The sequence below is a fragment of the Eschrichtius robustus genome, chromosome 3 (genome assembly GCF_028021215.1).
Source record: "Eschrichtius robustus isolate mEscRob2 chromosome 3, mEscRob2.pri, whole genome shotgun sequence".
In the NCBI taxonomy this organism is placed as follows: Eukaryota; Metazoa; Chordata; class Mammalia; order Artiodactyla; family Eschrichtiidae; genus Eschrichtius; species Eschrichtius robustus.
In genome coordinates, this window is record NC_090826.1 from 46313271 (window position 1) to 46336590 (window position 23320).

Consider the following 23320-nt stretch of genomic DNA (forward strand, 5'->3'; position numbering starts at 1 on the left):
ATGGCCACCAACTGGTTCACAGGCGCTCCCTTTGGGATGCAGAGCCACAGGTGGGGCGGGGCGGTGGGAGAGAGGGCCCACCAACGGGAGGCTGGAGCCTGGGGGAGGGGGAGCGAGAGGGGGGTTATGTGCAGGGGGGGGAGGGGAGGGCTGGCAGTGAGGGGTGGGGGCGGGACTTTCTATCCCCCTCCTGCCTGCCGCACTTCCCTGCCCAGAGTCTTTTACCACCGTTATTAAGTTATTTAAAATCATTTCAGAAGCACCTACTATGTGCTGCTCAGAGAGGCCGAGTGGCCTGGCCCATAGTAGGTCACTCAGCCCAAAAGTCATGGGTAGGATTTCAGCCCAGGTGTCTTTCTTCATTCATACGTATGACATATATCATGTGTATATCATATATATATATATACCACCTATGATATATGTATCATATCATAGGTGGTATATATATATGTGATAGGTGATATATATATATATATCACCTACTATGTGCCAGGCACAGTTCTAGCATCTGGGGATAAAATAGTGAACAAAACAGCAAAGCCCTTGCTCATGACCTTGCCTTCATATGGGAGGGGTGGTGGGAGTGGATAATAAACAAAAAAAGAAAAAGATATAAAATGTTGGCTAGTGATAAGGGCTATGGAGAAAAAGGAAGTGGGGAGGAGGAGCTGGAGAGTGCAGGGGGTGGGGCGGCTGGTGGTTGCCCTGAGAAGGTGATTGTGAGTAAAGGTTCCCAGCAGGGGGTTAGGGGACCAGACAAGGGTGGAATCCAGGGAAAGGGAACCTGGAAGGACGAAGACCCTGAGGAGGCAGCAGCCCTGCTCATCCTTCATGGGCCAGCTCCAAAGTCACCTCCCGTGGGATGCCAACTCCCCCACCGCCCAGAACTGCCCTCATCAGGGCTGGGTGCCTCTCACTGGGCATCTGTCCCTCCCAGGTTTGACGTCTCCGCTGTCTATCCCAACCAGAAGAAGTTCAGCACCTTCATGGAGGCCCCGTACTCCAGGGTTTACTCTGTGGACGTGGTGAGTTTGCATAGCTTCCCGAGTCTCCCACGTGGTCTGGCCACTGCCCCTCCGAGTCCCCCACCGTGACAGATGAGCTGATCTGTGTAAGGGGCATGCCTCACACCCCTCCGTGCCCTCAGCCCACAGCTCAGAGCTTGACTCAGAGCTGGGGCCTCAATGTGTTTGATAAACGCAGGACTGTAGTGAAAACAGCATGGGTCGGATCCACAGAGACCTGGGTTCCACTTGCAGCTCTTGCACAGACTGGCTGCGGGCCCTCTCTGAAGTGTAAGGGGGCCAGTGACAGAGGATGTCATGGTTGCATCTTGAGGGCTAGGCTCGGGGCTGGGGGAGGGGCCCCCAGAGGGGTATTGCCTGTCCACTCCCAGGTCAGGGTGACAGCTTGGTGAGGACTTGCTCTGTGGGTGGACTGGTGGTGCGGCTGGCCTCGCTCTGACTGCGCTCTGACTCAGTCCCACACAGGACCTGGGACCTATGGCTGCAAGGAGACCTGCTTCAGCATCAAGAAGTTGAAGAAGGAGGTGGGCACAGGCTGGGCCAAGGCCCAGGAAGCCCCCCGGCTGACACAGCTGCCCCACTTCCAGTACTGGGCCATCATGAAAGAGAAGTGGCAGCAGGTGAGGCCCCTGGGGCCCCACCCTGCCCTACCGCTGGTGCCACGTCCTCCTGCCTGGTCCTGCCTGCCCTCAGGGTGGCCTGCAGTGTCCTCCCAGGTCCAGGTAGAGCTCATCCTTTAAGGAACACATCCTCGCCTGGGCTCCTGCCCGCGTGGACACTCCCAAGTGTAAAGTTTTCGCCTCTGCTCTCTTCTCTTGGGGCAGAAGGAAGAACTGGGGCCTGGCTCCTACAACTCCAAAGACTTCTTAGAAGAGTTGCAGGAGAAACCGGGCAGCTCCGGGGAGGTTCGCTTCCGAGGACTCATTGGGGTAGGTGTTCTCATACACGGAGTGGGATCCCTCCTACCCTCTGCTCTGTACGAAGAGCATGCAGCCTGGGTGGGGCTGGAAGCGCCCTTTCTCCTACCGTTCTTCTTCCCAGGCTTGGCCAGGCTCTCCTCTGGGACCCCACAGCCCCTCTGCTTTCCAGTGCCGCAGCTTTCAGCCCACTGGCTGTCGTAGGTTTCCGCGTCTCCCCCACCAGACCAGGAACTCCCTGTCGGCAGGGCTGGGTCTGGTTCACCTTTGAGTCCCTGGCACAGAGCCAGGCATACATTAGGTGCTCAACAAACTCCTCCATATCTATAGCCGTCCAGCCAGCCAGCAAATAATGGTTGAGCGCCCTCTAGTGCCACGTACTGTTCCAGGCCCTGGGGATCCAGCAGTGATGAAGACAAGGTCCCTGCCCTCGTGGAGCTGTGGTCCTAGTGGTAGAAACAACGGTACAAAGAAGCAAATCACATATAATGAGGGCCATGAGGAAAAATGAGACAGGGAGAGATGGCGAATGATGAGGTGCCATTTATAGGGTAGTCAGGGAAGACCTCTAGGAGGAGGTGGCATTCGAGCAAAACCTGTTGTAGGTGAGCAATGGAGACTCACGGAATCTGTGAGTGAGGGTGGAGGAGGCAAGAACAGAGGGGTGAGGGCCAGGACATGAGGCCCTTCTGGCAAGGTGAGAGGGACTTGATTTGATTCCTCGGGTTTGATTCCAGGTGCTGTGGGAGGACAGCGGAGGAGGGTTTTGATGGGGGGGGTACTGACTGACATGCTTGTGGGGGAGGGGGTCGGAGGCATCCAGATGGGAGGTGACTGTGGTGAGAGGTGGGGGTGGCAGGAGGGCTGCCGTGGCATCGGTGTGGGTCTGGATGAGTGGGGTTCAGGCTGCATAGGGTCGTGCGGGCAAAGGCAGGAGTCACGCCCGCACTGCCAGTGCTGCCCCTCCTCCCCTGCCCCTCACGCTCTCTGGGCTGGACACCCTTGCCCTCCTCACTCCTCAGAGTGAGGCAAAGCACTCGCCCTGTGCTTTGCTTCTGCTCTTCCCTCTACCAGAAGTGCCACTCCGCCCCCAGCGGCCCCTTCACCTAAGGACCCCCTGCTCATCCCTCAGCTCTCAGCTCCGAGGTCTGACCTGACACCATGAGGTGCCATCTCCCTTTCCCAGGAGCCCCGATTGTGGCTGTGGGTTCAGTGTCTCTCCGCCAGTGCACAGCAGCCCCCGAGGGTGGACCACATCTGCCCGGTTGGTTCGCTGCAGAATCCCCAGGTCCTAGCAGCGCCTGGCACATAGTAGGCACGTGATAAGTCTTTGTGGACTAAGCCCATGCCTGCCTACTAAGTACTGGTTCTCCAAAACACTATAATTTTTTATAACCACTCCAGACAAGGCCCTGGAGGCTCAGAGAGGATAAACATCTTGCCCCAGTGGGCCAAATGGGCAAACCCCAAGCCAGGGCCTTTCCTCCACACCTCACCACTGTGAAACCTTCTATGGAGCCTGGGAATTACTCCTTGCCACATTCAGGGGACGTGCACATGCATCCTCAGGTGCAGAAGCTGTCACTGCACTGTGCGGAGAGGGGCTGCCTGGAGGCACTGAAAAATGAGTGATTACCTTCAAGTCTAAAGTAATAATAGCCGACACAATGCAGCACTTGCCATGTGCCAGGCACTGTTCTAAGCACTTGAGTGTACTAATTAATGTAATCCTCACCACAACCCTGTGAAGCAGGCACTATCATCGCCACTTTACAGACAGAAAAGGAGCACAGAGAGGTCAAGTGACTGCCCAAGGTCACAGAGCTACTAAGCGGCAGAGGCAGGATTGAGTCCAAGGTGTCCACACATAACCACTGCACTTGACCCGTAGGCTGGGCTCACTTGGATTGTTCCTTGACCATCTGTGGAGGACAGGGTCTAATGGCAGAGCCCAGCCCCACTGAAGGCAGAGGAGTTGGGGGAACAAATCAGATGCTGCCTGTTTCCTCCTGTGCCCGGTCCCCAGCGCGGGAGCATCTGCGAGGGTTGGCTGAGCAGGGTGAAGGTCCCACGGCCTGTCCCTCCGTTCCAGCTGTCTCTTCCTCTCTGGTCCCCACATCTGCTCCTGCAGTAACCTCGCTGGGCCCTGTGGGATTTCCCCGAGCCACTCTCCTGGGCTCAGGGCCTGGACAGAAAGTTCAAGGAGGTGGCACTGCCCCAGTGGGCGGAAGGCAGCCCCGGGAGAGCTCACATCCAAGGCCTGACTTTCTCAGCTGCCATCTTGCTCTGGGCTGGGAACCTGATGGCCTCCTCTGGCCTCTGGTCCCTCCAGTTGTCCCCCCAGTGTGGGTGAGACAGGCCTACAAATGCCACCTGTGCAGGGTGCTGACTTCTCCATGGGGGCCTCCCCAGCGCCAGTGCCAAAGCTGTGGGTGCCTGCTTTGGGTCCTGTGAATCCTTCCCCAGAGCGGATGGGCTGTTGAAGCACACCCCTGCAAAGCCAGTCCTTCTCTGCCGGCACTGGGCTCTGCCTCCATCCTCCTGCTAGTACGCTCTGCCCTCCCTTGGCTTTGGGGACACTGGGCTCTGTGTCCTTGGAGCTCCTCCGCCAGCCTCCCTCCATGGCTTCTCTTTCCCAGGCCCTGCCCTCCCCACCGCCCTCTGTGGGGTGTTCTCTCTTGCGCAGCCAGGCTCCATGCACATGGCTTCAGATCCCCACCCCGGGGTCCTCCAGGCCCCTCAAACTCTGCATGCCCCCCTCCTGCCATGTCAGCATCTCCCCCAGGCCTGCTCTTCCTGGGCAATGGCACTGCCCAGCGGCCAGAGCCAGAAACCCATGGGCACCTTGTTCCCCTGTAGTCACGGGGGTCTGTGCTTCTGTCTCCCGTCCTCCTCCTTCCATCCCCTTGACCTCCGCCCAAGCCCAAGCCACACTCCCCCTGCCCAGGGGCGCCCCCATGACTGATTTCCTGGTCACCTACTATTGCCCCAGTCGCCTTCCTAAGTGTCCTCATGCCTCAGAATCAAGTCTGGATGCCCCGCTTGGCCTTCAGGGCCTTCCCATTCTCTTCCCAGTATACCTTTCCCAACTGTCTCAAAGGTGCTCTTACGGCTCCCTCTACCTGGGACACCTGTCCCTCCCCTTCATCTTCTGGGAAGATGACTCTTTCTTCAAGGTCCACCTAAAAAAAAATCTTGTCAGTGACAATTCCCACTTCCCCCAGAATTAATCACTCCTGCCTGGGTCCCAGAAGCCCTGAGACATAACATTCTAGCTAAAGTCAGGGTGTTCACATCAGCCCAGGTGCGTTACTGCACCTCTGAACCTGAAGGTTTGAAGGGAGAGATGAGCCTTTGCCGACAGAGTGCCGGCACTGGGCTCCTCCTGGTCTGTGAGCTCCGGGATGAGCAGCTCCCACCCCTTTGTTATAACCCTCACTTCTGAGGTCTCCCTAGACACCGTGGTGCTTATTTCTCTCCTACCTCTGGTGCCTGCACAGTGCCTGGGAAACAGTAGAAGCTCAGAAGGATCATGCATGGATTTTGAAGTTAGAACCCTTGTGCTGCCCCTTTCTGGAGGTGGGACCTTGGACACAAGTTTCGCCTCTCTGAGACTCAGTTTCCCCATCTATTGATTGCAGGTGGCACTGATTTGATCTCATCAGGATGTCTCTAGGACCAAGATATTAAGGCTAGTAAAGCAGCCAGCACATGATGTTGAGACCCACCTTCCTACTTTGGGGCTTTTCTCCTGAACGTACCTGGAAACCTTGGGCCCTGGAAGGAGGCAATGCGCATTCTGGTTCCTCTGAGGGCGAACGAATCTGATGCCTGCCACGGCCTGACTACCCACCCTCTCTGCCAGGCCTGGTTCTGGGCTGCTTCCAGGGAGGTTCCAGGGACTGGAGGTAGGCAGGGCTGAGCCATCTGTGGAGTGGCAGCGATCCCGTGTGGCTAAAAGGTGCAAAGCAGCAGAAAACATCCTGCCAGGTCTTGACCCAACGATGGCTACCCACCCACCCACCTATACTGCCGGGTGGCTCTTCTCATTCCACCTACGGAGGCCATATTTCCGACCCTGGCAGTCGAGGCTCCAGATGCTCATTCCAGCCACAGTTCTCAACCTCTCCTACCCCGCCCCACCAAGGCAGCCACCCCACCCTGACTTATTAGGTGTTGGCACCCACTATGGGCTGGGCATGTGCAGGAGGCTTTATAGACGTTATTTCATATCATCCTCATTACCTTGGAAGAAAGTTCTACTATCCCTGTGCTTGAAATGTGGACCATGAGGCTAAGACGGATTAAGTGGCATGCCCACCGTCACTCAGCTGGGAAGCAGTGGAGTCAGGATTCGAACCCAGGACTCCAAATCCCTCCAGGTCTCAGCACTGTTCATGGCACAGTGGGAAACCCATTCACGTAAACGTAGGGCTATAACACAGGGGTGTAATGGTTGGGATTTCTGAGACCACCAAAGCAAGCAGCTGTCTGGGGTGATCAGGGAAGGAAGGCTTCATTCCCAGAGGAGATGACATTCGAGCTGGCTTTGCAGGATTAGAAGAATTTTCCAGGGCCAAGAAGGCAGGAAGGGCATTTTGGGTGGCAGTAATGGCACAAGCAAGCAAAGGTAAGGAGGTTGCCAGAATGGCATAGGTTTGGGGACCAGCAAGGACCTCACTTTGGCTGAAGCGTCAGATGTAGGAAGGGAACAGTGAGGGATAGGTTGGACAAACCAGTGGGGCCCCAGTGAAGAGTCTGAACTTGGAACTGAAGGTCTGAACAGTGGCAGAGGCTCACAGGCCCACAGTGCTGTGTGTTTTGGGGGGCAGTTAACACACAGGGGCTCTGAAAATCCCATTACCCTCTGGGGGCATCTCTTCCTCAGGTGCACTCAGCAGCGCAAGGAGTGGGACTAATGGCCTTTATGTCCCTCCCTCTCGCCCCCAGAACTACTATCCAGGCCCTGGAAATTATGGGGAGAAGGGCAACCCATACACGAAGCTGGAGGAGAGTGCCTGGAACTGGTCTCATTCCAAGGGCCTCATGTGCAGGATGACCAACAAGCCGCCCCCCTTGGCTCATCAGGTATCCCCCTACCCTGGCCAGGCCTCGCCCACCTTCCTGTGCAGACCTGGGTAGGACTCCAGGGCAGATGGGGAAACCGAGGCCCCGAGGGGGTGATGGACCTGCAGGGATTGTCCTCTGTACTCTGTTCCAGGGAAGCGGTCTGGCACTGGGCACCTACACCTTCAAAAGTGGCATCGAGGCATACCTGGCACAATCCATGGGCACCCGCAGGCTCTATGACACTTTCTCTGGTGACCGAAGCAAGCCCCAGCCTTATGGACATTACTCTGTGCAGGCGTGTACCCAGGCGGGCTCTGCCTTCCCTGGCAGGAAAACAGGCCTCACCTATCCACAGCACCCTGTGTGCCAGGCTCTGCGCAGGACTCTTTCCATAGCCTGCTCACTCCCCCCTCCCAGCTAGGTCAGGGTAAAGCGCCCTGTGTTAGAGGAGGAGACAGGCTAGCCACGAAGCTGGTAGGGGCAGAGCTGGGATTGAACCCCACGGCATCTGTCTGGCTTCACCTCCAGCCCCCTCTCCTCTGTACCAGCACGAATTGCAGGGGAGGTGCAGGGGGCCACAGTGCCAGGCCTGGACGGGAGACAGGCTGCCAGGCCTGCAGGGACCTGGATGGTGTAGGCCTGGGTGTCCTGCTGTTTTGGAAACACTTCCCAGCCATCTCAGACCCAGCTAAGCTGACTGGGTTAGTGGCAGAGAACTGGAGGGCTGGGAGGGGAAGCTGAGGTAGAATTTTAGCTTGATGCCCCCCTTTCCTGCACCAGTCAAATTCCTGTTGTGTGATCCCTAGCACCCTGGGCTTTGCTTTCATACTAATTGGACTTAAGTATTTGTCTGTTTATTTTGTCTCTACTGTGCCTTCACTTATGTGTGCCTTGGGCCAGGTAATCATCTAGGTGCAGGGGAACCTGCCCCAGTGGTGCTTACTTTCTAGGAAGTGCTTACTTTCTAGTGCAAAAAGAAACAATCGCAAGTGAAAATAACATAGAATGTTAGCAGGGAGTGGGTGCTGTGGTAAAGGCATCAGGAGCGCTAGGAAGCAGGGGTGGTGAAATGTTGAAATACTTTGGGACCAGCTGGTAAATAGCCACTGAATGAGCCCTGCAACCTGGCTCCTCCCCGGGGCTTCCCAGGCCTCCCCATGACCAGCTACTAAGGTGTCCTGCCAGTACAGCAGGGGCCTCGGACGCTCTGTAGGCCCTAGAGCCAGTGCCCAGGCCACAGGATATTATTTTGTGTTATCTAAAAAATAGACATTTTAAAGAGCAGTTTTAGGTTCACAGAAAAATTGAGCAGAAAGTACAGGGTTCTCATGTTCCCTCTGTCCCCCCTACATGCCCAGGCTCCCACTATCAATAATCAGCACCAGAGGGGAACATTTCTTACAATCAGTGCATCTACATTGACACATTATTATCCCCCAAAGTCCATGGTTTACATTAGGGTTCACTCTTGGTGTTGTACATTCAATGGGTTTGGACAAATATATAATAACATGTATCCACCGTTTTAGTATCATACAGAGTAGTTTTGCTGCCCTAAGGATCCTGAGTGTTCCCCCGTCACACCGGTTTTTAAATATTTGGACTATCACTTCTGCTTAGAACAGTGCCTGACTCAGTAAATGTCCACGAAACAAGTGAAAGAAAGAAGTGGATGAAGGCAAGCTGGGCTGCAGGGCACCGCACGGAGGAGAGGCTGTTAGAGACCCCATCAGACTGACCCCACCCCTGGCTGGGGGGCTTCGTCTCTGTCGCCCGGGTCGGGGTGGACTGGCCTGGCCATGGGACAGTGGCAGGCATGGGGGAGAGTGATGCCTCATTGGACCACTGCTTGTCTCTGATTGTGGTAAGGGTCCAGAATCGCAGCTCTTGCTTTTCCTGACATAACAGATATTCTTTTTCCTCCTCTGTTTCTCAGAAAAAAAACGCTCAGGGAACTGATGAATTTCAAGAGCTTCGTGGAAGAACTTGACTCACATCACAATAAGAAGCGTGGTGTTTTTTCAAAAGTTCCCCGCAACCCGGAAACCCCTCCAGAAAGAGTTTATTGGGGCCACCCTTAGCCAGTGTCCCCCAAAACTAGTCAGTGTCCCCCTGTGGCCTTCCTTCCTTCTCCTCTTGGAAGGGGGCTTTCCTGCGGGGGCAGGGTGGGGTGGAGGCGGCTATTTCAGCCGAAGGCTCACCCTTGGGTACCAGACTCACCTGGTTCCCAATCCTGGTCTTGTACTTGCTAGTCACATTGGATCAGTGTCTGTCACTCTCTGAGCCTTGGTTTACATGCTTGTCCCGTGAGCGTGACCAGGTGGCTGTGAGAATTCAATGAGGTTAGTACTAGAGCCTATAGCGTGGAGCCTGGCACCCGGGAAGTGCCCAGTGGGCATTGATCTCTGCCCCTCCCTCCCCTGCAGAGAGGATGAGGGGAAAACTGGAGCAGGACCAAGTGTGAATAAGGGGTCTGCCTGACAGAGGGCCGCACACCTGTTCTGTTTAGGGGAGTGGTGGGCTCCTTTCTGGGGGCTTGGCAGCCAGTGGTCTGAGTAGGCTCTGGACTTTAGTCGACCCCCAAGCAGGTTCTGCCCCCCAGGGAGGGAACTGCTAAGGGCTTGGGAAGGCGGGCGTGTCCAGAGGAATGAAAAAGGGTACCAACATTTCCTGAATACCTGCTCTGGGGCGGGCACCTTTCAGCCCCCTGGAGGGGTTGTCTTTTGCATTTCATGAAAGGAAACTGAGGCCCAGAGATAGGAAGGGATTTGCCCAGGCTCCCAGCAAGGGGGAGAAAGAGCCAAGATTGGAGCCCAGCTCATTTAGCTGCGAAGTCCGAGTGGCTTCTGCTCCCCAGACTGGGGTCTGGAGCACCTCTCTGGACCCTGCCAGACCGGGAGGACCCTTGGGAACCTGGAAAGAGGTTTCAGGCTGATGGGTGGGCATAGAGTGGGTGGCAGGGGTCATGAGAGTCCCGCAGGGCCCCTTCACCCCCAGAGGATGGGCTCCTGGTAAGTTGGGAGGTGGCCAGGTACCTCACACCGTCCTTGGCTCAAGTCTCAGGGCTGCCAGGGGGGTGAGGTCAACTGCCCGGAGCCCTCATCAGGCCTGGCCCCAGGCTGACCACCGCCAGACCTCGCCAAGCTTTCAGCCTTTGTTCCTCACCTCTAGGTCACGTCTGGTCCCGGTACGTGGCCTCCTCCAGCGAAGGAATGCAAACACATCAACCAACCACCGTTCCTGCTGTCTTCCAAGCGGATAGGCATAAAGGCCTCCCAGGTGATTCTGGGAACCTGGGTGGGTGGGTCTGGGTAGGGGATACACAGTGAGAAGCAGGGAACCCTCTCCTGACTCTACAGGCAGCCCCAAGTTCTCCTTCCCCCCGGGAACTGATGCTCTGAGGGAGCCAATCCCATCTCTTTTTTTTCTACCAGGAACTAACACCCACTCCCACCGTCTCATTTCTCTAAGGCAGTGGTTTTTCAAACTTGAGCGGGCATTAGCCTCACCTGGAGGGCTTGCCCCACGCCAGAGCTTCTGATTCAGTAAGCCTGGAGTGGGGCCTGGGAACTTGCATTCCTAATGAGTTCTCAGGTGATGCTGATACTGCTGTTCCAGGGACAAGTTTGAGAACCGCTGTGCTAATGGACATCACCCAGAGCCATCCCACTCTCTTATTTTCCAGGGAAATGCTCCCTCCATTCTCTTCATATTTGTCTTGAGGCCTCAGGGGCAGCTCAGGGAGTTGGCCCATTTCTCATCTCTGGTTGAGCAAAGACCCTCTCCTCCCCCACCCCTCTCCTCCCCCTCCCCCTCCCCTCTCCTCCCCCTCCCCCTCCCCTCTCCTCCCCCTCCTCTCTCCTCCCCCTCCCCTCTCCTCCCCCTCCCCCTCCCCAGAGGCAGCCATCCCCCATATATGATGTAATCTTCGGTTTGTTGGTGTTCTTGTAAGACAGCTAAGCTCTTGCCTTCGTGTGCCTGCCTTCTTCATTCACCAGATGGCATTGGGCATCAGCCTCATTCCGTTTCTCATTCCTGTCCTTCATTTTTTAAGCCCACATTTTACTGGGGTCTAATAACCATACAGAAAGGAGCATGAGTCCTAAGTGAAGAGCTCCATGAATTGTCACAAAATGGACCCACCATGTAACCACCCCCAAGAGGGTTGAAGGGCACGTTTCCAGCACCCCAGGGCCACGCCCCCAACCTCCCTCCCCATCAGGTGGTTCCTCTCCTGACTTCCAGTAGTGCAGGTTAGTTTTGCCTGGTTTTGAACAGCTGTTTTTTTTAAAAAATTAATTGAGATATTTAATAGACAGTGCAAACCATAGTTCCATCTGATTATAAATGTATGAGTTGTCTATCAGTTATCGCAAACAGCAACAAGGACCTTAGAGCTACGTTAGAAAAATATATAGCTGGGATTTAACTCTAACAATCTCACATGCTCTCAAGAGAACACCATCTGTTTCAAATCAGTGTCACAAACTCCAAAAAGACCAGGGGAGTGGGAGTGAGGAGTGGGCCAGAGTGGGAAACACAGGGGCCAGTACACAGGCGATGGACAGAAATACAGCTCTCGAGGAAACCAAAATCAGATGCATTATTACAGCGAAGGACAAGGAAAAGCTTATGGCTTTTAAAAAACAACTCCTGCCAGTACCGTACAAGTCTTACAAAGAGATGTGTGACAAGTCAGCTGACTTAAAAGGACAGAGGCTACATTTTCAGATCATTTCAACTGCAAACGGTCGACCCTATCCATTGAGGTTCAGCAGTGGAGTTAGCGTAGTCCAGAAGCTCAATGTTGGATTTGCAAATACAGTTTATTCTACAGAAATTCAACATTATAAAGAGCAGGCACCTCCCCCGCCCCTTGCCTGTCCCGCTGGGTGCAGACCACGCTATGCAGAGTGAGCAGTGATGCTGCCCTAGTGCTTTGGAGGAAGATTCGAGAGTGATGGAACCTGCCTTCCCTGCACACGCACGCGCCTGCCCGCCGCGCAGGCCATCAGACTGGGCCCAGCCCGCGCTGGACCGGTTAAGTGGATCCAGCCCAGGTCTCCAATTCCTTCATGTCGTCGTCTTCCTCTTCCTTCTTCTTGGTGGGTTTTGATAGTAGAGATACAGAGGGAACATTTGGTAGAGGGACTGTTTCCGGTCCACTGATTTCCAGCATATTGTCTAGTTCCTCCTGTTCTAGTTCTTCTAATTCTGCCATGAGCTCATCCTCGTCAAACTCTTCTCCAAACCCTACAGATTTTGAAATAGCTGTTGAAGTTTCTTCTGCAAGTTCCTGCTGGTCAGCAATGTCCTGCATTAACTCATCAGCTTTATCGACGTCCATGTTGTCGTGGGCAGCCTTCATGGCCTTGGTGGCATAGCCCACGTTCTTGAGCACCTCGGTGTTGGTATTGGCATTCTCCAGGGCCTCTCGCTGGAACTCGATGGTTGACAGTGTGCCGTTGATCTGTACCAAATGCTTTCCATACCTCTTCCTGCGCTTCAGTGCCTGGAGGGCAGCGCGCTTGATTTTGGTGTCGTGCTTCTTGGCGGCCGTCAGCTCCTGCTCTATCTTCTTCTCCAGGAATTCTTGCTTCTTACTTAGCATCTCCTCTGTGTTCCAAAGCCTCTGGATGGCCTCCCAGGGGGGTCGGGCCGCCCTTGCCGGCTTTACCCCCTCCAGCCCCAAACAGCTTCCCGAACACCGACACTGCTGCTGCTGGACGTGCCAGCCTGCGCTGCCCACTCCCCGCCCTGCCACTCCCAGCCGCTGCAGGCCTCCTGAACAGCTGTGTATTTTTAAGCTGTGACTTTCTCCTGGTTTCCCTGGGGACATCTTGCTTGGAACCTGCCTTCCTACTAAGCTCCCCCTGCCCCATCCCGCAGGCCCACACCCCAGCTCTCCCTCTTCCACTCCACCTCCTTGTCTCCCGAGCGATGTCTTGGCCCCCAGTGTGCCCACACCCCCTGCCCTGCTCGGTTCTTGTGAGGTCCAGACGGTCAGGTCCTCACATTCTTCCTTTTCTCACCACCAGCCTGCACCTCCTCCAGGGGAGAGGGTCTTCGCTTGGGGACCCAGTGTGACCTTGGGACAGATTCTGTACAAACGGCAGGTTCCCGTCCTGCCATTCTCCTGCCCTCACTAGTCACCCTGGACAGACTACATCTCCTCTCTGAACCTCTCCACTGGCGCTTCTTGTACCTATAACCCAGGTTTCTGGGTGGGATGGTGTATTAATTTCCTAAAGCTGCCATAACAAAGTATCACAGACTAGATGGCTTAAAACAACAGAAATTTATCCTCTCACAGTTCTGGGAGCCAGAAGTCTGAAATCCAGGTATCGACAAAACCACATTTCCTCTGAAGCCTGTAGGGGAGGATCCTTCCTGGCCTCTTTCTAGCTGCTGGTGGTGGCTGGCAATCTTTGGAACTCCTTGGCTTGTAAGTGCATCACTCCAGCCTCTGCCTCCATGTTGTATGGCCATCTTCCCCCTGTATGTCTCTGCTTATGAGGACACTAGTCACATTGGATTAAGGACCCACCCTACTCCGGTATGAGCTCATCTTAACTGATTACATCTGCAGCTATTTCCAAATAAGCTCACGGTCTGAGGTCCTGGGGATTAGGACTTGCACCTCTCTTTGGGGAACACGATTCATTGTGTAACAGATGGAGTAAGGAGGAGCCTAGAGGGAGGGGAGGAGGCCTGAGATCAAGTTTCCAAGCCAGGCATCCAGCTTGCTAATGTCCTGCCTCTTCTCCCTGGTGCAGAACCCCGTGGGTTTGGGTCGCTACCTCAACACGCAGCTGATGGAGACAAAGGACCATAGGCAGCGATACCGGTCCCTGTTCATGGGTGGATCCAAGCGCTACCTCTCGGACCGGGCCCGGGACAGGCTCATGCAGTGAGTGCCGCTGGAGCTCCAGCAGAGGGGCAAGGGCACAGAGGGGTTTACTCTGGGGTGGGCTGGGGGCTCCAGCATCTTGTGCTTGGTTCCCATGGGAGCACAGCTGCCGCCCCTAGTGCCAGCCAAACAGCTGTGGCAGTGCAAAGAGTTCAGATCCTGGCTCTGACGCTTACTGGCTGGGTGAGGTGGGGCACATCGCTTAACCTCTCTGAGCCTCACTTCCCTCAGCTGTCAACGAGCGGGGGACTGTGGAGACCCAAATGGAATATTCTGTCTAAAGTTGGTGGTAAGGAGAAAAGGAACTCCATCGAGGCTAACTCCTCCACCCACAACCCACACAGTCTAGGATTGCCTTGCATGGCGTCACCACATGGGATCTGTTTCTTGGTGTTGAAAACGGGGTTGGTAAAACTCACCTCAGGAAGTTGTTGTGAAGCCTAAAGAAAAAAGTGCGTGGAATACTGTGGCTAACTGTAAAACAGCTTGCAAATGTTAGCTGCCGCCATGTCTTATTGACCTAAGATACCATCAATTGCTGTATAATCTCAGCTTCAGAAATGTTAAAATATGAATAAACATGCACTTTAGAATTGGAAATTCTGTCATTCTGTCATCAGAAATTCTGGTGAGAGCATGAGGTCCAGATCTAAATATTTAAAACCAGCTTTTAAATATTTTTATCAAAGTAGACCTGTGTCTTCTTTCTTGATTGACCCTCTTGTTTTGGTGGATTCCTTAGAAAGGGTAATGGGAGGTGACATTTTTGATAGACTGCATGCCTGAAAAAGATTCTTCTTCCTCTCTGCACAGCTGATCAATAGTTTGGCTGGAAATAAAATATTAGTTGGAAATAATTTTCCCTGGGAATTTTGAAGGCTTTGCTCCATTGCCTTCGACTTTTAAGCATGGTTGTTAAGAATTTCGATGCCATCTTGGTTTCCTGTCCTTTGTATGCAACTTGCACCTTCCTCTCTGGAAGCTTTTAGAATCTTCTCTCTGTCCCTTGTGTACTGAAATTTCTTGACGATGGGTCTACTGTGAGGCTATTTTCATCCACTGCTTTGGGTACTTAATGGGTTCCTTCCTTATGGAAACTCAGGACCTTCTATTCTGGGAAAATTTTTTGTGTTTTTGTCTTTAGTGATTCCCTCCCTTCTGTGTTCTCTCTATTTTTTAGATGAATGGTAGACATTCTGGTTTGATGCTCTAGTTTTCTTATCTCTTTTCCCTTATTTCTTTAAAAAAATTTTTTGGCTGCGTTGGGTCTTCGTTGCTGCACGCGGGCTTTCTCTAGTTGTGGTGAGCAGGGGTTACTCTTCGTTGCAGTGCATGGACTTCTCATTGTGATGGCTTCTCTTGTTGCAGAGCACAGGCTCTAGGCACGCGGGCTTCAGTAGTTGTGGCTTGCAGGCTCTAGAGCGCGGGCTTCAGTAGTTGTGGCGTATGGGCTTAGTTGCTCCACGGCATGTGGGATCTTCCCAGACCAAGGATCAAACCCATGTCCCCTCCATTGGCAGGCAGATTCTTAACCACCGCGCCACCAGGGAAGTCCCGAGAGTTCATTTTAAAACTGCAAAGTAAGGAAGCAAGTGCAATAAAGTGTGTAAATAGTTTCCTTTGATACTGCAACCACAACAAATAGAGAACTTAATTGAGAAAAAGAAAAAGACTCCATTCTTATGAGCTACACAATACAATGCATTGGGATAAACTTAATCAAGTATATTCAAGGCATAAATGAAGAAAAATATAAACCTTTACTAAAAGATGTTAAAGAAGGCCTGAATAACTAGAGCAAATACCATGTTCATGGATGGAAAAGCTCAATATTGGAAAAATAGTAATTCTCCCCATTGATGTACACATTTAGTGCCATTTTTAATCAAATTGTAAGGGGGTTGGAAGGGGGAATTGAATACATTTATTATAAACTTTGTCTGAAAGAGTAAATACATATGAATATTAAAAAATAGGAGACTAACAATCCCATTAAAAAATGCATTGCCACATGCATAGACAACACAGTATGGAGGACTAGGCCCCAGACTGTTGACCATGGTTACACCTGGGGGGTCTTTTGCATTCTACCTTGTTTTATTTCTGAAATGCTTGAATTTTTCAAAGTAAACATATATTATTTTTATAATTTGAAAAAAGCAAATAAATAAAGGACAAGAACTCTTGAGGCAGACTACACAATTATGGGTTCTTGTGGACCCATCTCTAGCCAAGAGTCACCCTTTGTCTTCCAGACCTCAGTTTTCCCATCTGTAAAAGGGAAATACTTTATACCCTACAGGACATGGCCGGGCATAATTAAGGCTTATGAATGCTACTGAATGGAAGCCAACCATCAGGTGCCTGGGGTGTCTGATGGTCAGGCTGGTGCATGATTCTCGCTGGGGCTCAGGTTCATTGATCATGAAGCCCCAACTCAATTGGGCTCTTGGGTCAGGAGGACTTTGCCACGAGGCACAGAAGGTAGGTCATAAGTTGGGAAGAAGGATTTCCTTGTATGCTCTTTCATTGATTGATTCATTTGAAAGACCTGTTCTGTGCTTGGTTCTACCCTGAGTATTGCTGCGCTGCTGACCATTTTCAGGTGACGAGAAATGTTCTCTCATTTGTTCACTGAGTTTTTTATTTCTGAGTTCATATTTTAATTTCTAAGAGTTATTTTTGTTTTCTGAATGTTCCTTTTAGTAACAACATGCTCATATTTCATGGATACAATGCTTTCTTATCCTTTGAAGATATTATTAAGACAAGTTTGCCTGACATAGTCTCCTTCTGTTTCAATTTTTTTTTTCATGTGTTTGTTTTGGTCTCAATCTTCCATATCAGAGATTTTCCTCAAATATCTGGTGATCCTTGACAGTGCACTCATGTCCAATTGAAAATCCTGCTAGAGACTCTGGGGCACTTGTTGATCATTGGTTCACCATAGCATGACCAAGCTGAGTGTTTTCACTGGGGGAATTTCAGTGTCAGTGCTGTTAGATCTTTTTCTCTTGGCCTTGGCTGGAGAAAGCTCTTCTGAGAGATGTAAACCTGGCTGCCAGAACTTTACATGGGGGAGAAGAACTTAGAGGTCTCAATATTTAGTCATCAAACTCCCATTTGATTCCCTGTTTTAAATAGGATACTCGTGACATCAACTCTGTCTGGTATCATCCTGTACAGAGAACCTCTCTGTCTCCAGAGAATAAATTCTGCAATCTTCATTCATGAAGGGTATTCATCTGGCTGCAGAGAGTGGAGAGGGAAGTTGTTATTACACAGACATTCAATCCATATCCTTGTTTTGGTGCACTCCCAATTCCAGAGGTACCTAGTGCTGCCAATTCCTCGGTCTTTTGGAGTGAGGGAATTCTTAGCTTTAACTTCTTCTGTCTTAGGATTTAGCTTTCTTGGGTATGCTAACATAGTTACCATTCTTCCATCTGCTTTTCAACTTCCTAAATATTCCCTCTTACTGCTGCTGCTTCTATTCTTTCTGTTCTTGTGGGTGTATGGTTTTAAATTTGTATCCCTTTACTCCTGTTTTAGTTAGATTTCAGGAGGGATGGAGGTTAATATATGCATTCAATCCACTAAAAGTGTGGTGAAATTTCTGAGTTTCAAAAGTAAAATAAAAATCTTGGAGATGTCAGATCTAAGAAGACAAATAACCTACAATCTAGATAAAAGACAATCAGACATGTTTTGGACCTCTCTTCTGAAACGTGAATGATAGAAAACACTGTTTATACAACAAGAAAAAGACTTGAGACTAGAATTCTCTATAGCCAAACTATCATTCATGTGCAAATAGAGATGCACAAGAATTTGGGATGTATACCAAATGTATCTTTTCTGAAAATATTACTGGGGGATATACTCCAAGTGAAAAATGAATTAGCATAGGAGCTCAACAAAGGGGAAGACATAAAATCTAAGAATATATCTAGCTATGATTTACCAGATAAATGTGAACAACAGCAAAAAGTGGTAATACAAATACCAAGCAAAATAGAATTCAAGGCAAAAATATTAAATGGGACAAAGATGAGTATTTAATCATGGTAAACAAGGAAATCCATGAAGAAGTTATACAAACCATGAACCTTCACACACTCAAAATAACAGTGACAAACTCCCACAATCATAATGGGAATTCTTAATAAGAGAGAATTTGACAGATAAGGACATGTAAATAATTATTTGGAGGATTTGAATAGGTGTGTTTTACTCCACATTATTTTCGGATATTCATGGAACATTTATAAAAGTTACTCTTCTAAGAAAATTTCATTTAAAATATCTAAATTAAAAACACCCTACATAGAAAATTTTAGGTTACTTTTTCTAAACAGAGTACAATAAAACAAGACATTAACAATAAGAGGATAACCCTCAAAACCAAGTACTTGGAAACTAGTAAGTAGTCTTCTTAAAAGCTCTTGGGTCTAAGAGAAAATCTAGTTTGAAATTACAGTCCATTTAGAAATTAATTACAATAAAAACTCTATATCAAAAGCTATGTAATATTGTCAAAGCACCCATTAGAAGAAAATTCATAGCTTTAATAGCTTTTAATATTAAATATGAAAGATTGAAACCAACAGAAGCAATCATTCGATTCTAGAAGTTTAAAAAAATCAAAATAAATTTAAAACTAAGGCAGGAGTAAAGAATTAATAAGAACAAATCGAGTCTGGAAGGATGGAGGTGCTCTCACTGGGGCCTCACAGCTCCTCCATGTTGATGTGCTATTGTCAATCCCTGCTACGGCTGTAGAGGGGGGGCCACAACCCAGTGTGGGTGTGGAAGGAAAAGTGTAGGGTCCACAGACTGCGAGGCTGCTGTAGAAAGGCAAAGAGCGATTGTCAGGGCTGTCTTCCCATCTTATACGAGAGTGCCTGCAGAGGTAGGGGTGATGGAAATGGCTCAGAGGCCCGCAGCCAAACAGGCAGGGCGGGGACCAGGGCTCTGACTCAGATCCTGTACTTCAGCCTCTCCTCCTTGGCCAGGTTTGCAGAGGCCATGGGTGTGGAACACAACTTGGCCTTGAACGATTTGCTGTTGTCAGTCCAGACGAGGGAGGGTGTGTGTGGGAGAGTTGTAAAGTCTCCTTCTGGAATGTGTAGTGGCAGCTAATCTTTCTCACCTGTCGCTCTCAAGCCTCACCTGCTTCTTCCTGCCAAACCGCTGGTTCTGGGCTTCCAGCTAGGCAGCCTGGGATTTGACTCCTGTGTGGAAAGGCAGCCTTTTGCTTTCCATTATTTAGAGCTACGCACGTAGGAGGTGCTTCATAAATGTGGCTGATGGACCGATGGAGCAAGTTTTCCACCTGGTCACCTTTCTGGCGCTAACAGCCTGGTCTCTTTACTCCATCTGGCCACCCTCTGGCCGTGTGGACATGCTCACTTCGCACTCCAGCCAGGCCACGCTTTGGCCACACTGTGATCTATTCTTGAAACACTCTTCTCCTAGTTTCTGTCTGGAAAATTCCTATTTATCCTCCACAAGTCTGCTTAAATATGAAGCCTTCCCTGATTTTTACAGACAATGCCTCTTGTGCATTCCCAGTTTGGAGCACTTTCCCTTTATATTGCAATTATTTATTCACATGCCTGTGGTCGCTACTAGACAGAACTTCTCTATTCTCAAACTCCAGTGTCTAGCTGGCACGTGTAGAAGGAGCTCAATGCATATTTGTTAAAGGATGAGTCAGTGCACTAATTGATGAAATGGTCCAGAGTCTGGATAACTCCATGCAAGGAAACTTCCAGTTCGATCTGGCAGAAGCTTATTTTTCCTAAGTTTTTTCACTTGACACTTTTTTATGAAAAATTTAAACATACACCAAAATAGAAAGGATTTTACAGTGTGTATGCATCACTTAGATTCTACCATTAATGTTTTATTCTTCTTGTTTTATGACATATCTTTCTGTCTGTTAATCTATTAATCACCTATCTATTACCATCCTTCTACCCATCTATTAATTACCTTACAATCTGATAAATTTCAAAGTAAATGGCAGACATCGATACTTCCTCCTAAATACTTCAGTAGGCATACTAACTTTTTAGCATTTTAAACTAAAGTCACATTCCTTGTCCAGAAATCTGAAACTGAAATCATAAGTATCCATTTTTATAATAACAATAATAATAAATTCTTATATCACTAGAGTATATTTATAATATTCAAAGTGATTTTATATGTATTTACTGTATACAATAACTTTAAAAGGAAGTAGGAATTACTCTCAATGTTTTTCAGTTGAGACAACTGAAATTTGGAGAGAGAAAGGGATTTCCTAAAGCTGCTGCTAGGCAACTGCATGTTCATGCATGTAATCTTCAAAAATTAATTGAGAACTTGCTATGTGGCAGGCACATCTTGGGACATTGCAGAAGAGAACCAGGCGGACAGCAGTTCTGTCCCAGAGTGGCTCCCACCTTTCTGGGGAAGGCATTCAACCCCCGTTCTACAGTTACAGGGCAGTGTGAGAAGGATGAGGGCAGGAGGGGCCTGGTACTTTTCTATGTCCAGAACGCTCTCCCCACTCTTTTCCCCACAGCGTTCTGGAGGATGAGACCAGGAGAGAAGGCCCTTTGAACCCAGGAAGGCTAAGGCACAGATAGCCTTCACCATGGCCAGTCTTCCTGTCCTCGCCCCACCTGCTCACACCCGGTCACTCCCCTTTTACCTCCTGGGCCTCTGTGCATGCTGCTTTGGTGGGAGATTTGGAAGCTTGAACAGGAAAGGGGGACTCTTAGGAAGTTCAGCACAGAGTACCCCTTCCCCAGGGTTCCAAGCTGCGTTCTTTCCACAAGTGTTCACTTCTTTCAGGGAGGTGAAAAATTAGGACAAAGGAAAGCGCGTGAACAAAGGAAAGGAAGCAAAAAAGCTCAGGACCTGTCCGGAAAACCCTAGATGGTTCGATTTGGATGATGCATGGAGTGTGTAAAGGGGAATCGCAGAGAATAAGGCAGGTGGGATTGGCTAGGTCAGTCCTTAGAGGCCTTGATTGTGAAGCTAAGCTGCTCAGACTTTATCTGACCTGTGAGAAGCCACAGAAAGATTTTTGTAAAAGTTACATTTATAATAGTAAAACTTACAGCCAGGAAAATTCACCCTTCTTAGGTATATAGCTCTATGAGATTTTTTTTCCAGTTCTGTGAGTTTTGACAAATGTATATAGTCATGTAATTAATCACCCAAACAAGCAAGATAAAAGATATTACCATCACCCCTGAAAGTTTCCTTGTGTCATTTGTAGGCCCCAGCCCCTGGCGACTACTGATGTGATTACCAGCCCTATAGTTTTGCCTTTTCCAGAATGTCATATAAATGGAATCATGCCGTATGTAGAATTTTGTTTCTTTCATTTTGCATGGTGTTCTTGAGATTCATCCATACTGTTGCTTATATTAGCAGTTTCTTCCTTTCTAATGCTGACTTGTGTTCTCTTGAATGGATATACCACAGTTTATCCACTTTCAAGGAGAGGGACATTTGGGTTGTTTCCAGTCTGGGAAGTTTTGAATAAATCTGCTATAAGCAGTCCCATATAGGTCTTCATGTAGACATATGCTTTCGTTCTTCTTTGGTAAATATCTAGAGTAGGATTTCTAGGTCACTTGATAAATGTATGTATAACTTTATAAGAAACTGCCAAACTATTTTCTGAAAAGGTTTTATTCCCACCAACAATGTATGTGGGATCTAATTGCTTTACATCCTTGTCAACATTTGGTATTATAAGGCTTTTTTTCCTTCCAAATTTAGCCGTCCTAATAGGGGTATTTCCTTGTGGTTTGAATTTGCATTTCTCTAATGACAAGATGTTGGGCATTTTTTCATGTACCTCCTCCATATCTCTTCTTTTGCACATTTTAAAATGTGGTTACTTGTTTTCTTCTATTAAGTGTTGAGAGTCTTTTATATATTCCAGGCATACATCCTTTATCAGACATGTATTGTGCAAATATTTTCTTCCAGACCCTCAAAAGGGTTTTAATGGGAAGTAACTCTTGTGGTTTTTTGTTTGTTTGTTTGTTTGTTTATTAATTAATTTTATTTATTTTTGGCTGCATTGGGTCTTCGTCTCTGTGCGAGGGCTTTCTCTAGTTGCGACAAGCGGGGGCCACTCTTCATCGCGGTGCGCGGGCCTCTCAGTGTCACGGCCTCTCTTGTTGCGGAGCACAGGCTCCAGACGCGCAGGCTCAGTAGTTGTGGCTCACGGGCCCAGTTGCTCCGCAGCATGTGAGATGCTCCCAGACCAGGGCTCGAACCCGTGTCCCCTGCATTGGCAGGCAGACTCTCGACCACTGCGCCACCAGGGAAGCCCCACTCTTGTGTTTTAAAGACGTACTCTGTGGCATTGTTGGGTGGGGGAGTGGGATGGGGCCGGATGGAGACAAGGAGGCCGACTTAGTGTCAGGTGAGAGCTGAGGCTCTGAGCCAGGCCGGGGGCAGTGGGCTGGGGAGGACTGAAGAGCAGAAAGCACGGAGACCCACCGGATGATCATAAAGGCCTCTTTGACCCTGTGAGCCCTCCCTCCTGCCTTCTTTCCTTTGACAGATATTTGTGGACACCACCTTTCAAGCACCTGATACAGTCTAGGCATAGGGGAAATACCAATAAAGACATCAAAGTCCTGCCTTCATCAAGTTTACGTCTTGGTGGGAAAGACAGACAATGAACAAACACATACATGTGTGCACCATAATGGCTGGTATATGCTGTTGGACACACAAAGCAAGGGGTTCTTATGAAACGCCACCTTCCAAATGGCTTCTGAGATGAAACCAGAGAGAGTCCTCACGGGTTCCACTCTTAGGAAAGAATCCGAGCAATGGGAGGAACGCTAGACTGTGGTCAGGGGCTCTGGGCTGGAATTCTGGCCATCAGGGTGACCTCAGGCAAGTTCCCTCCTTATTGTGACCCTCAGTCTCCCTCTTGGGATGATCTTTTACGTGCTAGGATTTTGTATTTGAAGTTCTTACAAACCGATTTGGGGGCTCTGATGAGCCAAAGTAGGTGCATAGCAGAGGAATTTCCTCCTTAGAACCAGGCTGTTTTGTTGGAAAAGCTCTAGAGGTCATCAATTTTGGCCTCTCAACCAACGTAGGATCCCCTAGGAAGCACCCTGTTCATCCCCTGTGGGTGCCCCTCCAGGGATGGGGGGCTCACTCTCTTCCAAGGGACCAGTTCCATTTTCTCTTTCTCTGTCTTTTTAAAGGGAAAGAATCACACCTTTTACTAAGGGGAAGTGCCCTCCAACTGTGGATTACAATTCAGATCCTACTCCTTAAAGCCGCACATGAAGGACAGCCTGCAGTGACCGGAGGACCCAAAGGCCTGAAGACAAATCTGGGGATGGGAGGGTAGGAGT

At 49.9% G+C, this 23320-nt stretch overlaps 1 protein-coding gene and 1 pseudogene across 1 annotated transcript; one reads left to right on the forward strand and one right to left on the reverse strand.

The window, feature by feature from the left end:
* On the forward strand, positions 1 to 23240 carry CIMAP2 (ciliary microtubule associated protein 2). Its single transcript, XM_068537540.1, is given in 11 exon segments — positions 1 to 50; positions 941 to 1028; positions 1484 to 1648; positions 1853 to 1957; positions 6896 to 7033; positions 7167 to 7312; positions 8952 to 9084; positions 9086 to 9115; positions 10187 to 10312; positions 13792 to 13925; positions 23168 to 23240. Coding segments are annotated over 11 exon segments (1188 nt in total).
* Positions 12039 to 12641, reverse strand: LOC137761076 (charged multivesicular body protein 4b pseudogene; annotated as a pseudogene).
* Positions 23241 to 23320: the final 80 nt, after the last annotated feature.